General features: G+C 46.9%; 1 protein-coding gene across 1 annotated transcript in view; it reads right to left on the reverse strand.

The window, feature by feature from the left end:
• Window positions 1-1,633: 1,633 nt before the first annotated feature.
• INTS9 (integrator complex subunit 9) overlaps window positions 1,634-17,739 on the reverse strand; it is a 60,025-nt gene continuing 43,919 nt past the window's right edge. Inside the window, exons 13-17 of the mRNA XM_066314598.1 lie at window positions 16,495-16,619; window positions 15,395-15,562; window positions 4,883-4,981; window positions 3,794-3,931; window positions 1,634-3,042 (exon numbers count right to left, since the gene is read on the reverse strand). Coding sequence (XP_066170695.1) covers window positions 2,866-3,042; window positions 3,794-3,931; window positions 4,883-4,981; window positions 15,395-15,562; window positions 16,495-16,619 — 707 coding nt within the window. The 3' untranslated portion in view covers window positions 1,634-2,865. The remainder of the gene's footprint in view (window positions 3,043-3,793; window positions 3,932-4,882; window positions 4,982-15,394; window positions 15,563-16,494; window positions 16,620-17,739) is intronic.

Raw genomic sequence — 17,739 nt, forward strand, 5'->3', positions numbered from 1 at the left:
CTCAAGGGATTGGGTCACAGTCCATGGATCCTTGAAGGACTGGGTCACAGTCTGTGGATCCTTAAAGGACTGGGTCACAATTAATGGATCCTCAAGGGATTGGGTCACAGTCCATGGATCCTTGAGGGATGGGGTCACAACTCATGGATCCCCAAGCAATGAGTTCGTTGTTCGTTGTTCATGGATCCTTGAGGGATGAGTTCACAATCCATTAATCCCCAAGGGACTGGGTCACAGTCCATGGATCCTTGAGGGATGCTCTCACAGCCCATGGACCCTCGAGGGATGAGTTCACAATCCATGGATCCTTGAGGAACTGGGTCACTGTCCACGGCTCCTAGGTGCCAACTCCCCTGTGACAGGTGAATGGGACCTGTCAGATCCCACCTTTCCCACCACGAGCCTGCCCAGGCCATGATGTGCAGCCAATCCCAAATCCCTCTCTCTCATTCCCGCTCCTCCCAAAGGCTGAGCTGCTGGTGGGGCACAGATCCAGCACCTTGCTCCAGCTTCCCAGGGAGGTGACAGATCCCAGTGACAGTGGCTGAGCTGGGCAGGGACCTGGCATTAACCGACCTGATCCTGCTGTGTTCATTGGGTCTCTCATTAATGGAGAGAAAACACAATGAGCTCCTCTCCACCCAGGAACAGCTGTTCCCCAAAAGCCATCCAAGAGCAGAAAACTGGTTTTAACCTTTCCTACCCCTTATTCCCGGGTGAGCACAGGGTTGGGAAGTCACTGGGAATTAATCACTTGCCACACACCCCACTAATTGTGTTTAATGAGGGGAGCAGTGGAGAGAGGCTGGAGCAGCTCAGGGAGGGATGTGGGATGTGGGAATGGGGATGGCCAAGGCACAAGGAACCACATGGGGGCCAAAGGGATTTATTTTCCCTTCTGGATGAAGGAGAGTGAAACCAGAAACCTTTGCTGTTCTTTGGCCATTAAACTGGGAAGTTCAGAATAAAGCCTGGATTGCATCCATGGTATTCTTCCCCTGGGCTGCCACAGTTCTCTCTGCAGGACTGACCCAGCCTGAAGAAATGCCGTTTGTTTTTCTCTCTCTCTGTGCAGAAGGAACAAGCACTTCTTTTTCCAGTTTAATTAGGGTTTCTCATTAAAGAATTCCCCTCCCAGCACGTTTGTTTTTCCAGCAGGCACAACGTGAATTTAACAGAACAATCCACTCTCAGCTGCCGGACTGATGGAACAATGAGAAGTTTTCCTGCTCAAAACGACAGGAAGAAAAATGCAAAAGCTTTTAATTTTTACCTTCTCCCCCTGAGCAGGGTGGAAAAGCCTTGGGAATGTGAAAAGGAAGGAGCAGTGGGATGAGTGCTGGAGCCGAGGTAACCAGCAGGAAGATGAGTTCATCCCACAGCCTCTCTGGGTTAGGAATAACCCCTCTGGAGTTTATTAAAGTGAAATCATCCCAGCTCTTTTACTCAGTTTTTAAGTGATGCTGAAGCAGCAAACCTGCAAACCCTGAGGAGGATTTAATTCCACTGCCCCAAGTTTTTCACCACTGCTGATGACACCACTCCTCACACAGAGAATAAAAGTGTGGGTGCTGGGACCTGCACACCCAACCCACCAGAAATCCTTCATGGGAATGAGATGGGATGTGGACACTGCAGTGGCAAAGAGATTTTATTACAGAGCTGCTTCCACTGCCTCACCTCCCCAAAGGGATGAACTGGAGGAGCAGCTTTATTTCCCAAAGGTGTCAGGACAAGGATGTGGAATGGGCTTGGAGAGGCTTTTATAAACCACGGGATGTGCTCCCTCCTGGGCAGTCTCACTCTGCTTTTTATTTTTTAACACTGAATAAATACAAAACAATCCAATAAAAAAAAAAAAAAAAAAAAAAAAAAAACCCCAAAGAGCAGAAAATCTGAGAAATGGTCGCCTTTAAAAGCAATACTGTTGACTGAGGTGAGGCCCCAAATACCTGATTTGGGGAGGGAAAAGCCTCCCCAGGTCTGCAGTACAGATGGCTTTGGATAAATGACTCAGAATTCCATCCAGGATTGGGGATGGGGGCGGCTGCAAGGACAAGTTTTTGGAAGGTAGAAACAAGAGGCACTTAAATCTCGAAAGGTTTTTTATGAGCATTAGGAATTTTCCTACTTTATGGACTTCCCCAAGTGTCTTCCTGAGGTGTTTCCTGCACTGCTGCTGGAGGAACCCAGGAGGAACCAGCCTTAGTGAGGGGCCTGGAGCTCCATGGACAGATCTGGATGTGACAGGGGAGGCTGCAGCATCCACAAACACCTGAATTCCTAAAGGATAAAGCTTTTCCAAAGTGCCTCTGCTTGTGCAGGGAATGGCCAGGCTCTTCCCACTCTTCTCCACGACCACCAGACTCCCTTTTTCCATTTTTATTTGTACATTCTTTGCCTCACCAGCTCTCCCCTCCTCATGCCAGCAGAGAACACACAGGGAGGAGAGGCAGGGAATGGGATCTGGAGACTGGGAAGAAGCAGTGGGAGGAACAAGTTCATTGTTTCAATATTCCTACGGAGTTCTGTCAGGTGAAGGACAGGGGCAGACACTGCTGAGGGACACAGAGGAGCAGCAGTTCACCCTGATGTTGTCAATAAACACTCCAGTCATTTGCTCTGCAGCTCCTATCTCCTGTAAGATTCCCAGCTCCCAATTTTACACAACAGGAATCTCCTCCAAAGTATTCCAGCTTAAAAATAAGATTTAAAAAAACAGACATTAAAAATACTCCCTTGCTCCTCCGTGAAGGGGATTTCTGGTGTCTCTGAATCACAGAATTCTCTCTCTCTCCTTGGACAGCTCCAAGTTCTGCTGCTCCAGGCTCCTCTCTCCTTGCAGAGCCTCCTGATGTCCACGAGCTAAAATTTCTGCAGGAATTTGAGCACCAGGTCCCGCAGTTTGACCCTCAAGGGCTCATCATTGTCACAGATGATGTGGGTGGAGTCTTCCTCCAGCTGGATCAGGGTCTCAGCCTCCTGCAGCAGCACGATGTGGCCCTTGGCAGTGTCCTCCACCTTCACATCACTGAAGCCGTGCTGCATTTGGGGTGGGAGAGGGACAGAGAGGGGAATGAGCACAGCTCAGGAAAACTGGGGGAGAGGAGACACCAGGGGAAATTCATGGAAATCTCAGGGATCCAGGGGCAGCCATAGCTGTGCCAGGGCCTCCTCACCCTCACAGGGATAATTTCTTCCCAGTATCCCATCTATCCCTGCCCTCTGGCAGTGGGAAGCCATTCCCTGTGTCCTGTCCCTCCATCCCTTGTCCCCAGTCCCTCTCCAGCTCTCCTGGAGCCCCTTTAGGCTCTGGAAGTCTGCAATCCTGTCCTTTTCCCTGCTGATTATCTCCAAATTATCTCCTGCAGGTGTGAACAAGACTCCACAGAGCAGGAACCGAATTTGTGCAGCTTCCTCAGGAGGCTCCTCCACCAGGAGAGACATTTCCAGGATCTGTTCTTCACTTGGTCACCTCCTCACAAATCTTGTGGAAATTTAAATACATTTGAGATTCCCTCAGCTGCTGAATCCAAAAGTTCTGCGGGGCAAATCACCCACCCAAAAGCTCTGCTTCCACGGGAAACTGGAGGAGATCACTGACATGAACCCTGCAAGGCAGGACACAGCTCCACAGGGAACAATTCTATTCTGAAGTGCCCTGGAGCACTTTGGGACTTTCTCCATTTCAAGCCACACTCAATTTTTTTTCCCCTCTCTCTGCAGCCAAAGCAGCACATCTGAGATGTGAGGAAACCTGCTGGAATCCCACCTGCCACCCAAGAGCCCTCACCTTCTCCAGGGTCTGCACAAACTGGTCCACGGGGATGGAGCCGCTCAGCAGCGGCTTCAAAGATTTGCACTCGGGCACGTCGTCACTGACCCGCTTCCTCTTCTTGCTGGCAGGAGCTTGGGGAGGTTTTGGAGGGAGCTGATGGATGAGAAGGGGAAAAAAAATAAAAATCCCACTCTAAAAGATGCAACAGGTTGGGAAATAGGTGAATTCAGAGCAAGCAGCTACTCAGGGAAGGAGAATGTGGCTTAGCTCCAGCCATTTTTGAGGACTGGCGTTTTAAGCCCAGGTCTAAGTTTATTTGGCAGAGGGATGAGTGGAGAAGGGAGTAAACGAACAGCAGCAGCCTCAGACCAATTCCACTGCAGCAGTTCAGTGTTTGCAGTGCTGCTGAGGGTTTCCAGGGAAGCAGCCTGGCAAGAGGAGAGCAGCCTGCCTGCTGTGTGCTCTGACAGAAATCCTCACCCAGCCCTCACGTCCCTGACATTTCCACATTGGGATTTCTTCCCCAGTGCCCAGCCAGCTCTGTGCCCAGGTTGTTTAGTGAGGCCCTGCAGGCTCATGGATCTGAGAGAAAGGGGAACCAGGGCAGCCACTGCTGGAGCAGGTCCCAGGATATCACCTCCTCCTGCAGGAATTCCAGTGCCAGCCTGAAGAGGGTGGCAGGAAGGGAGTGTGCAGGGATGTACAGAGATGTACAGCTCCCAGGAGAACTGAAGGCACGTGGTCCCTTCCCAAATCTGATGTCCCAGGTCATCTCTCTCCTCTACCCCTCGGTCCTGAGGGGTTGACTGATGCTGTTGCTGACAGTGGAAGACAGCAGGATGATGTGTAGCCTCTCTTCAGGAATTATCTCACTTCCCCTTTTATCTCAGCCGGGCACATGGCCAAGGAAAAGAGGGCAGAGAGATTTATTTGCATCCCACTCCCTGCTCTGGGTGTAATTCCTCACCAGCACATGCCAGGGCAAGGCCCCTGCCAAGGGCTCTGCCCTGGTGGGAAGGAGCTGCAGGAGGGGCTGCTGGGCTCCTGGATGGCAGGAAAAGGCAGAGTTGAGGATATTTTTCTCCTTTTCCCATCAGACTGTACCTGCAGCACGTGCTTGTTGTCCTTAGTATGCAGCACAGCAGAAACTGTTGCCAAGGAAATACCAGGCTTGATCTCCAAGGGCACGAGGGAATCTGCAAGCTGAGGCAAAAGGAGATTTTGTTCAGCAAGTGATCAGCTCAGAAACGTGCATGAACCCAGCTGTGAGATAAATTGGCAGCGTGGTATTTTTAAACATGGGCTAATGAAGTGTAAACACAAAGGCACTGATAGACTGAGAGCTCCTCGGACCTGCCCAGCCTCCTTCCAGCTCCCAAAATGAGGGATTTCACACCATGAGCAGAGCAGCATGAGGTCTGTAGGAACCAGGGCTGGTCTCAAAAACCCTAACAAGCACCAAGAACCTTTGTGTGAAAAGACAATAGCTTCATTAATAATTTTAGTTAGTAAAACTCGTGGTCTAATCCAGCATTACGATGTTTGTTATGCTGATGGACAATGAAAAAATCAAAGTGAGTTTCCTTTCAGTTCCTGACTGCAGAATATCTGGAATAAGAAGAGTTTGTCCTTAAAACCCCAATGTTTTCAATCAACCCACTGTTGATTAGTTTGAAATTATTCCAACGATGCTGCACAAAACCCTTTCCACTGCCTTTTGAATAATTCTTCCCTGAAAGACATGAAATTTAGTCTTGGCTTGGAGTTTGGATCTAACACTGCTGGCAGTGCCTCCAGTGGGCAGAGCTGCACCTGCTGAGACCAGTGGAGGCTGGCCAGCTGGGAAGCACCACTTCCAGCCACTTTTCCAAAGGAATTCTGCAGAAAATAGTGCTCATGAATGGAGAAAATGATTCCCTTTTCCCCTCCAAGGGACTTCAAGGTGCCAGGATGCCCAATCCTTTTGCCATGAAAGCACTGAGAGGGTTTTTCTGTTGGCTTCGATGGTGGCAGAGTTCTTTTAATAAGTTCTGAAAATCTCACCTGTCACTGTTAAAGCTGCAGGAACATTTTGAGAGTTGGAATAAAGCAGTTGGTGTGTTGGAAAAACACAGGCTGTATTAAAAAAAAAAAAAATCTCTAAATTTTGTCTGTATTCCACTGTGGTGAATCCTAGAAATCCAAATGTGATAGAGCAATTCAGCTCACTGTTACTCTGGGACTCTGTTCAAGATCTTTAAAGCAGGCAATTTGAATACAGCCTTTATGGTTTGTTGTTGAAGGCAAAGAGAATGAAAATATAACGACAATCATTGCTTCAGATTTCTCCTGGGACCTAAAAATAGCAGCACTTGCAGCAGTGAGTTCTGCTGCCTTCCCAGTGGTGGAAGGCACTTTCCATTCCAACCACCTTCCCGAGGAGGATCGATACAAAACAGGCTCTGATGAAGAGCAAAATGACAAATCCTGTGAAGAGAAAGATCCTTAAAGAGCAGGGAACCAAAGTCTTCTCCTGCCACTGAAGTGTTTTGCTATTTAACATTTCTGCGGGTTTTAAACAGGCGAAATAGCAACACTTGGATAATTTACAGTCAGAAAGACAGTAGGACAGGCATTCATTTTTATTTCCTCTCCAGCTCACAGCCCTCTCCATGTGGCAGCCAATCCTTTTATTATAAAAACTCAGTGACCCAGACCAAAAAGGTCATTTAATCACATCCAGTAATTCACCCACCAAGGCCAGGCAGCACTGCTCCACTCCTTTCAAGTGACCTCCTGCACACACAAATCACTGAAGTCCTCCAAAATGCTGCATTAAAGAAACCCTTTTCACACAGGCAGCAAGTCTTGTCTGAACTCCAAGCTATGGCAACTCCACAGTTTCCCCTCACAAGTGGATTCAAACTTTAATTCTCCCGGCAGCCAGGAAGCCGTGTCTCATTTCAAGGTTGAATTTGTCCAACTTGCAGTGGCTGCCTCTTGTTGTGCCTTTGTGTGTGAGATTGAAAAGCCCCCCACCACGCAGGAATAAATGAGTCTTCCTTGCAGTCATTATCCCCAGCCTGATGTCACATGCTGGCACCAGGAAAGCCACCAAAGCAGGGACACTGAGATCTAACACCACATTAAACAGTCCCCTGACCGTGCATGAGCACTTGGACTGCCTCAGGATAAATTTGGGAGGGGGATGTGTGCACTATTTCAGTTTTTAGCTTGGGATGTTCTCCTCTTGTGATCAGAGCTGTCTGCCCACGCTAAACCAGAGGGAAGGTATTTTTAGCATTAAGTCTTTCCTCTAGGGTTGAATTTTCCACCCCAAAAGGGGATTTGACACACGCCCTGTGAGCACAAACACTGCTGTTGGCCAAAACTACAGATGTTGATGAAGAACAACGTGGGTTAAGTCACTCTTAAGACTCTCCTAAAGACTTCAACAGGGAAAAATTCTCCCCAGGTTTCGGCTGTCTTCAGTCACCAACCAAAAATCCTCTTGTTGGCAAATGAGGGGCTGAACAACCACTGAGGATGGGACCTGAAACTCCACAGTAAAACTAAAATGAGGCTGGATAATCAGTGAATAAAATCAGGGCAGGACCAGGCATTCAGCACACATGGTCTGGGTCCTCTGGAGGATTCTCCCAGGGACAGACGTGCTGGATGTACAACATTATTTTAACATCCCAGTTGCAGTAATTTCTTCTTAGGTTTTTGGGACACCTCCCTAAACTCTTCCCTTTTTACACTGGAGAGGGTGCAGGAAGGCTCCCAGCAGGGAGAGGCAAAGTTTGGGCTGAGTGAGGTGAGCTGGATATGGAGAACAAGCAGGAGAACAGCAAATTGACCAGCAGTTAAAATCCCCTGAACTTCTGGGATCTGGAATCACTGATGTGTACATTAAATTAGAGCACTTGTATTTAGAAAGAGGCCCAGCTGGGTTTTTACACCATTAAACGTGTTTTCCAGATTTTTAAACTGCATAAATGTGGGATCTCTGCATTAGAGGTGGGATCAGGCTGGAGAAGCACATGGCAAACTCCAAATTGTGTGTTTTTCTGGGAGTCCTGAGGTGGGGAGAGCACTGGTTAAAGGAAAGAGATTCCCAGGCAACTCCTGAGCTGCTGCTGCAATTCCTGAAGGGTCATTCTTGAGCCTACTCCCAGTTTTCATTAATGACCTCAGCACAGAAGGAGGAGGAGTGTTCAGAAGGTCCCACTGAAGTCTGTAGGGCACCTTTAAGAGAAAACAGGCAATGAAAAAGGAAAACCTCAAAGACCTCAAGAATTGGAGTGAGAAAACCAAGATGAAATTCAATAGCACAAAATGAAATTCAAGGACAGAGCTAATACTGAGAATTTCTGCTGTGGGCTGGCAGCTGCTGCAAAGGACAGAGGTGAAGGGTTCAGGTCTATTAGTCCATCCCAGGAGAGTCACAAATGTGACAAAGCCACGAAAAAGCTAAATGCAAGCCCAGAAAGTATCAGGTCATTCTCTCTGAGATGAACTATCACTCCTACATTTGGACCTGGCAAGATTTCACCTGAACTACTTGTAAATGGTGGGTAATTTCAGTTCAGGTAAGAGATTCTGAAGGGTAGATTAGGGCAGGAGGAGCTGTCTTGTAAGAGGAAACTAAATATCTTGGCTTATTTAGCCTGCCAAAAAAAAAAAAAAAAAGAAAAAAAAAGAAAGCCAAAGGGAGAATTTGATTATTCTACATAAACGCCACAGGGAAAATACCAACAAAAGGGAAAATGTGTTTATGCTCAAACATGATGTTAGGAATAAATGTGTGCAGGCCAGCAGTGAGTATGTGTAGGCTGGAAATTAGGATGTTTCTGGCCATCAGAGACAGTGGGGGCTTGAACAGCATCTACTGGGAACAGCAGGGGCAAAAGTCTCTGCAATTTGAAATCTGACTTTTTTTTTGAGGCGCATTATAAACACTGTTGGTAAGTGCAGCTGGGCTCTGGCCATGTAAGCCCGGAGGGCACTTCCATTTCTAGGTGGGAATGATGGAATAAAGCCTTTGAGATTGCTGGGTGTGAAGCAATTCCCACCCAGATCCCAGCCCCTGAACAGGATGGAATTTGTATGGCACAAAAAAAAATATCCCCTGCCAATTATTAGAGAAGCCCAAGGGGTTTTATATCCTCCTGAGTTCAGAGAAAGCCCTGGAGATCACACCTGCAGAGGGTTTTTATAGTAACTGCTCCTCAGCAAAATCTAAATGGAGAGCCTGTCTCATCCTCCATCCCTCCATTCCCCTGCTCCTCACCAAATCCAGTTTCTGGGTGCAGGAAAGCATCTTTAATAGGACAAAAAATTGCTTCAAGGCTGTGCAGGAGCCTTTTCACAAGCAGGGAGGATCTGTAGAGTCAGTATTGCAAGCAGAATTAAAACCATTAAAACCATTCACTTAAACGTGGATGGTGGTGTCAGGAGAGAAGGATAACTTCCCTCACCTCTTACTTCCTTGCCTCCCCTTATCTCTTAATTTTAAAGTAATTTAGTTACTAATTAATTAACTGTTTAAGTACCGGGAGCTCTGATGGCCAGGCCCTGGTAACCAGACACAGGAGGAATCTCCAACAGATCCAGCCTCGATTTTACAGCCAAGTGCAGGAACTCTGCAACTGTCAGATCCTTCAGAGGGACAAAAAAATATGGGCTCAAACACACAGGGTGAACTGAAATGTGCCTGTGGATTGGTGACCAGCAGAGGCAGGATACAAATTGGGGGGTTTTGCTAATGAGATCTAAAGGAACAAAGGCTTTTCCACCAGAGAACATCCCAGAAATGAAGGGCAGCTGTAGAATCATTAGTGGGGGATCTGAGTCAGGTCTTCTCGGGCTTTCAGTCTCCCATTTGACATGATCCAAGGGTTTTAATTCGGCTGCTGAGTCAACCCCAACTTCACAGAGCTGTCACTCGCTGGGGGTCTCCCACAGCTCTTTCTGGAGCAGATTTTAAAGTCTCATTAACTTCCCTGGATAAAGAATTGCACCATGAATACCTGAAGTTTGCTCTCATCACTTGCAAAAGGGCAGATCTTGGTTTTGAGCTTCCACAGAGCCAACATCCAGAGAGGAAATGAGAGAAGCACCAGGTGCAGTCTGCACTTCTGAGCAATGAATTAAAGCTCTTCTTTTCCATGAGCATGTTCCACGTGCAGCTACTGGACCAGGGCTCCAGATCAGCAGGAGGAACTTCGTCCCCAAACCAGAAAGACACCAACCAAGCACCAGGGAATAATCCTGGGTGGGATTCCAAGCACCAGAACTCACTCCAACCACTCAGCATTAATTCTAACCACTGGCTTCTTGCCAGCCCTGCGCCAAAAAAGCAGTTTAAGCAGTATTTAAGGAGTGTAATGAAGGAGATTTATGGCTGTTTAATGAAGCTCTTCCCCAGGAGCCTGGGAGCAGGCAGGGAGCAGTTGTTTGAGGAACTTACAGAAGGATGGTGGAAAACAGAACCAGCAGAAGCAGAAATTAGGCTCGGATTTGAATGAAAAATGACAGGTAGGGGAAGCAAGGACATGAAATATCTTCAAAGTAAAAGCAGTAAAGCTTGCAGATGCAAGAGATGAGTCATTTGAAAGATATAAAAATGGCATAAATCAAAATATTCAAAATATAGTAACCGTTTTATGGGTCAGAATGTCAAGTCAGGATGGGATGTTGTTGTTGAAGCTGACTGGGAAGAGAGAGCTGAGTGCCTGGCTAGAAAAGTGTTATCTTACAGCCAGCCATCAAAAATGAAAGGAAAAACAAACCTAGACATTAATATAGGCATGCAAAGGCAGGCTGGAAGCAGAAAAGCAGATCTGAGTTCCACCAGACTAAATAGGACAACCTGTGGCTAAGACCAACCACAGAAAAGGTACAGCAACAACAAAAAAAAAATAAAAAAGGCAAAGGAAATGAAGGATAACACGTTCTGAGCCCACAAAAGAGAGGAGGAGGAGGAAAACTCTGTCAGGCTGAATGAAAAGGAGAGAAGAGACACCACAGTGAGGTGGGAGACGTTATTAAGGAGAAAATAAAGGCTGCACTGAGCTCTGCTGATGTAACTCGGGGGGATTTATAAAGCACTGGTTCTGGCTTTGTGTGAGCAAAATTGGTAAAAGCTGGGGAAGAGCAGTTTTGGTGGAATGGCAATAGGTGAGATTCAACCCAGAGACAGAGTCCAGGCAATTCTGCAGCGAGCTGGCAGCTGGAGAAGGGCTGAGCAGCAGAAGCAAACAGGTTGTATTTCGTTTAAACAGGCTGTATTTAATTTACTTTTTGTGAGGCTACAGCACATTGAACCCAGGGGGAACAGTCAGGAGAAAAGGAATACAGAGGTCAGAGACTGGATAATGTGGAGTCACCAAAAGAAGCTGAGGGTGGGAAGAAGGACAGAATTCAAAACTCCTCAGTCCCTGAAACACAGAAGGAAGTTGGAAAGGTCAGATAAAAGCAAAGAAAAGGAATCAAGATGAAATCTCCATAATTATAATGGCTGTTTTCCTAATTCTCCTCTGCAGCACTTTCTGGTAATTTCACTTTGGTGACAGGCTGTGCCTTGTGCACTGACACTCTCCTGACTGGGCTGTGTCCTGAAGAACTTGCAAATTGAGTATTTGAAAAGCACAGAGCCCTCAGTGAAGTGTCTGCTGCCGGCACCGAGTGATCCGCACCATTGTTCAGCTGTAATTAAACTGGAGGCACTTTATTTGCTCAGACACTACTGTTTCATTTTATCTGTTTGCTCCAGAAGGTGTTTTCCATTTTCCCATCTTTGTCCTGTGAGCAGACAATGCCTCACCAATTTCCAGGAAGGAGTATTTATTATTACTATTATTATTATTATTATTATTATTTTTAAAGTGAAAGGCAGATGCTGAGAAGAAATTATTTAAAGTATAAAGGTTTGCACAATCCCTGGGAGAGCCATTCCAGCCTGATGCCTTGGGACTGTTAAAAACTCTCTCCAAACAAAGGCTGCTGTGAGTGTAAATCTCATTATCATACAACAGCAACAGGCCTGCCTGACCTGCCTTTGCTCTTTGGGTGATTGAAATACAGACGAGGTCCAGCAGTAAAAGTAAATTTCCATTAGTCTGACAGGCCGGGATTTGAATCACTGCAGGTTTTGGGAAGGAAATTTCACTCTACCACAGCATCAGCCTGCACTGAGTGGTGCCATGCTGAGGCAACCCTTTGGTTTTCAAAAGCTGGCAGAATCCAGGCAGGTCTTGGAGCTGGGAAAGAGACTGGGGTATCAGGAGAGGGCCCTAATCAGGACTTCAGTGCGGCAGCCATTCTTTTATGAGACTTTCAGGTTTACTTTACACACAAATCCCAGCCCTGCAGCAGATCCAGCAATTGCTGTTTTTTTCCAGGGTGGATTTCATCATTCCATTTCAGGCTAACGTGGTTTTGACAAATAACAAGCCATTGCAAGCTTTCCAGGAGCTCTAAAATGCCCTTTTCAATTGCCACTTGAGCCTGCACAGAACCCCAGAGCTGGTGGGAGCCCATATTAAACAAATGTCCTTCCCTTGCAGTACAGAAATTCCTGTATTCAGTAACCCTCAACTACTGAAAAGGGAACATTAAGCAGCAAATACTCCCACACCAGGGAGCCCCATCCATCATGTCTGAAATCTGTCTTGCACAACCCACTCAGCAGAAGGGGAAGCTGCATCCATTTTTTCTACCAGGACCACGGAGTTCCCTTAAAAAGAAGGAGCAAGATCCTCTTTTGGAGGATGATTTGCATATTTTGGAGCTGGGGAATGGCATCCTTGTTAGCAGTCCTGAAGCCCAGCCTTGCTCTCAGGAGTCTTTTCAGGAGCATCACCACAGACCAAGCAGCTTTTGTGAAGAGCAGCTTTGGAACCAGGGAAATCCCAGAATGGATTGGGTTGGGAGGAACCTTAAATCTCATCCAGTGCCACCTCCTGCCACAGGCAGGGAGACCTTCCACCATCCCAAGTTGCTCCAAGCCCCATCCAGCCTGGCCTTGGACACTTCCAGGAATCCAGGGGCAGTCAGAGCTTCTCTGGGGCACCTGTGCCAGGGCCTCACCATCCTCACAGGGAAGAATTTATCCCCAAAATCCCATCTAACCCTGTCCTCTGGCAGTGGGAAGCCATTCCCCCTTGTCCTGGCACTCCACCCCTTGTTCCAAATCCCTCTCCAGCTCTCCTGGAGTCTCCCTTCAGGTGCTCAAAAGTCACTCCAAAGCCTTCTGAGGCTGAACAATCAGCCTGAAGAATCCCTGGATACGGACAGTTACAAGATATTTCTCCTTCCTGAGCATGGATAGCTCTGAAATTAGGACTCCTGTGTGAATATAATTGGATAGTATTTGTTAGGGGAGGAGAAAAAAAAAGGCCATTTCTGTCCTTTTTCCAGATTTCTGCTGGACCTCTCCAAGTTAAAGAGAATGCAATAGAAACCAGCTTGCTTTTCCCAGGCTGGTGAATGCCACATTCCCTACAGAGCATCCTCCCTCCCAGCAGTTTTGGCAAGGGCAGGGAGAGCTGGAATCCAGCCCTCTCAGAGGCTGACACGAGGGACAGACTCTCATACAAAGGCTCAGTTCCACCTCAGAGTTTAGGTGGAAACCCAAAGCTCCAGTGGAATTTGAATAATGGCTGAGCCCTGGGCTGGCTCCCTGCACTCTGAACTCAGGATTGGTTTCATGCTGGTGAAATGAAGCCACGTTTCACCAGTCTTAGGTTTAACGAGATCCAATAAAGATGCAAATTTCCCAAACAATTAAAAATACATGCCAAGATGGAGCTGCAGCCAAGCACATTTTGTAATTAAAGCCCTGTCCTTGTCTCCAAGCAGTGGGCTGGGCAGGCTCCTCACAGAAGTGCTGTGAAATGGTGGCAGTGGGTGTTGTGGGCCGGCTCAGGGATTTGTTACGTGGGTCCCAGTTCTGCACTTCATATTTGGCTCAACTAAAGGATGCTTCCTCCTTCTACACTCCAACGAAAAGTCACTCAGTATTCCACTTTCCAAAGGGCAGTAATGCCTGCTTGCAAAAAGCCACTGTCACCTTTGATCCAAGGACACATTTGTGCTGATTGGATTGTCAAAAAATATTTTAAGCTCGTGTCTGTCAGAATATGGGTCACCCTTCGTAATATGGGTACATTTGGATTTGACTTATGGGGTTAATAAATCATTAATAGATGTTGTGGGGATAAGTAATCCACATTTTAGATGGCTACAAGAAATCCATTAACCTGCTGGGCTCCTGCAGCCTGTGGGAATTAACCATTTATGGAAATTGTTGGAATACAAATGAGCCTTTTCACTGCTTCTTTACCATGACTGAAAACTGATCCTTAATGGGAAAGGTATTTCTAACAGCAGGTGAATTTAGGGAAGGAGAAAGACAGCTCTTGGCTACTAACTCGTAGATTCTCTCCTGGGGCACTAATTCAAACTGCTGTGCCTAAAACGTCCTCATATTTAAAGTGGAGGTGACTGGTTGCTTCACCCCAGGCAGAGATCACTGTTTGTTTTCTGGGATGGGATTTTCTTCCAAAGGGTAACTCAGCTGAACACAGTTTTTGATTGCTCACAATCACAGAATCATGGAATGGTTTGGGCTGGAAGGAACCCTAAAGCTCATCCCACTCCAATCCTGACACCTTCTATTATCCCAGGTTACTCCAGCCTGGACTTGACAGTTCCAGGGATCCAGGGGCAGCCACAGCTTCTCTGGGAATCCCACCTCAGCCCCTCCCCACCCTCCCAGGAATTCCTTCCCAAGATCCCACCCTAATCTCCCCCTTCCCAGTGGGAAGCCATTCCCTGTGTCCTGTCCCTCCATCCCTTATCCCAAGTCTCTCTCCAGCTCTCCTGGAGTCCCTTTAGGCACTGGAAGGGGCTCTGAGGTCTCTTCTCCAGGCTGAACAGCTCTCAGCCACATAGTGGGGTTTTTTCAGCTCCCATTAGTTTATGAAATTATCTCTCAAAAATGCCTCTTTGCTAATTCTCCAGTTGACAGAATGTGCTTTACATGATGAGAGTCAACTGTAAATCTCAGTCACAGGAGATCTTTAGGACAAATCCTTTTAATTCTGAGGCTGCACCTCCAGTCCTGAGGACAGTTCTGAGTTCTTCATCTTAAGAGGGACAATGAGGGACTGGAGTGTGTCCAGGGAAGGGAACAGAGCTGGGGAAGGGGCTGGAGCACCAGGAGAGGCTGAGGGAGCTGGGAAAGGGGCTCAGCCTGGAGAAAAGGAGGCTCAGGAGGGACCTTGTGGCTTTGCACAACTCCTGACAGGAGGGGACAGCCAGGGGGGGTCAGACTCTGCTCCCAGGGAACAGGGACAGGATGAGAGGAAATGGCCTCGAGCAGCACCAGAGCAGGTTTAGGCTGGATATCAGGAACAACTCCTTCACGGAAAGGGAGTTTGAAGGAGTCCCCACCCCTGGAAGTGACACTTGAAGCCAACCACAGTGACACCACCGTCTGACAACTCCATAACCCTAAACACCTCCTCCAACCACAACAACCCTGACCCTCCAGAGGTCACCGAGCTGGGATGCGGCTGTGCCACCACAAACCCCGCGCAGCCCGTGCCCTGCAGGGGAGGCACTCACATCGGGCATGATCTCGATCTTCTCGTAGCGGCGCTTGTAGGGCAGCGTGAGCACCTCTGCGCGGCGGTAGGACATGGCCGGGGGCTGGCAGTCGATCATCAGGTCGGTGCGGTGGGACTGCGTGGGAGGAGGCTGAGTGTACTGCTCCGGGCACACCACGTGCAGGGGCTGCAAAAATAAAACACAACAGCGGCGTGCAGTTCCCATCTGCGCCACAAGGAACCGCGCCGGGAGCAGGAGCATGGACCCGCCTGGAATTTTATGTCTTTAATAGCTGGGTTTTGATAGCGCGCTTGCCAAAAGGAGAGGAAAAATAGAAATGTTAAATAGCTTTTTTTTTTTTCTCCCAACTCCTTGACAGGTAAGCTGGAAGGAAATGGCAGCAGGGGTGGTGACACATCCCAAGCGTCAACACGTGAGGCTGCAGAAACCTCGGCCGTCAATAATCAAGGCTGCCGTGTCCTGGAGTTTTCAGCTCCTGCAGTTTGCCAGCAATGTTTTAACAAAGCATCAACAGGCTGGTTGCCACTGCAGGGCTTAAGGAAGCCGAAGGAGAAGCCAGTGGTTCTGCAAGCTGCTCTGGAGACAGCACAAGACATCAGCAGTAACATGGAAGGAGATGTTTATCCAAAGCCAGGCACTGGCAGCTCTATCAGTTTGCAGTGACAATGAGATAAAGTGATGCAGGCATTGTCAGGAGGTTTGGAAGAATGTGTATTTCAGAGCTCAGCAAGATAGAACACAGGGAAAAACTCAGCCAGAAAAAAAAATCTGGTTATTATTTTAATTACTTGGTTATTATTTTAATTAATATATATTATTGTTTAATTGCCATGAGCCATAAAGAAAATTTTAGTAGAAATAAATGGACTGGGCCACTAAATCCCCCAAGAGTTGAGGGAGAACAGCAGATACTACAAAAACTGTCTTTTTCTTAGACCTCTCCTAAAGCAGAGCTCAGTGCTGTGTCCTCTTCATGGAAAAAAGGATCTGGCTGTTGTCTCCATTTTTTTGTTTAATGCAACATTTGCTCACAATCCATTTATTTCATTTCAGCTGCGTGAAGAAACATACGAAAAGGCCAACAGAAAATTCATTACCTGGACTTCTTTGAGTAATTTAGACACCTGAATAAAGTTGAGTCTTGTGTCAATGGGACAGTAAACACATTTCATTGCCAGGGGCTGATAAGGAGCCAGAGCATCCAGGTAAGAGAAATCAGGTTCTGGAAAGAGAAATGTTGAAAATGCTCAAAGCCCATCAACAACAAAAATGGCCCAATTCCTCTCTAATTCCAGTTTAGTCAAAGCTGTTGCTCAGTGTTAATTCTGTTACAGATTCCTCTTCCCTTCCTCCTTCCCCCACCCATTATTTTCAATTAATTTGATGAAAATTACGCCCACAATTAGTCTTACCTTAATCAAGCAACAGAGCAATACTATTTCATTTGAACACATTATTGCATGATTTTTAGAACAAATTTAATCAAGACAAAAACACCATCTCTTTATTTTTAATCAGATCTTGTAAAGGAAGGCAAAATGTAGACATTTTGAGTCTTGTAAGGTAATTCAAATGGCAAGTTGGTTTTCACTATGACAAAAATGCAGCATGAAGATGTTATCTTGATATATAAATATATTTATTCTTTTGAATCTAAGAGTCAGGTTTAGACTGGTGGGAAACCAAGGGTTTTTTTATTACTGGATTAGAGGTTTGCCAGGGAAAAGTCAGGCACTGAATGGGCTTTTACTCCCACAGAGTAATAAAACATTGAGAATACTAAAGGAAAAGATTATTTTTTTTTTTAGTGAATGACAAATGCAGATCTCAGGTGACACGAGGAAGGATACAGCTGACCTCTTGATTCTGGGGGTCACCAACTAATGATGTGGAAAAGATTATGCCATCTCTATCTCCCTGATAATTGTGGGATAGATGGGACAAAGGGAATGCTGGAAAAAAAAGGGAACTGGTATTAGTTTGATAAGTACAGAATGGGAAAAGAGAAGGGGATGCATGAAAGTCTCATCTGCTGGATTATCCTGGACCACAGTGCCTCGAAGGACACCAGGCAGAGCAAAGTGCAGTTCAAGCCTGGCTGCAACACAGCAGGAGGAATTCTCTGGGACCTGCTGAGGCTGTGAAAGGATGAACTTAAAGGAAACTGAAATTCCAAGGCTCCAGTCCAGATTTAAAGAGCCATCCAGGATGTTCTGACATGGCAGCAGAGAAGAGCACTGCTTGGATTTCTCATGCAGACAGAAAAAAAAAAACCCACCAAAACCAAAAAACAAAACCAAACCAAACCAGAAAAATCCCCACAAAACAAGAAAAACCCCTCT

This window comes from Sylvia atricapilla, chromosome 3 (assembly GCF_009819655.1).
Source record: "Sylvia atricapilla isolate bSylAtr1 chromosome 3, bSylAtr1.pri, whole genome shotgun sequence".
In the NCBI taxonomy this organism is placed as follows: domain Eukaryota; kingdom Metazoa; phylum Chordata; class Aves; order Passeriformes; family Sylviidae; genus Sylvia; species Sylvia atricapilla.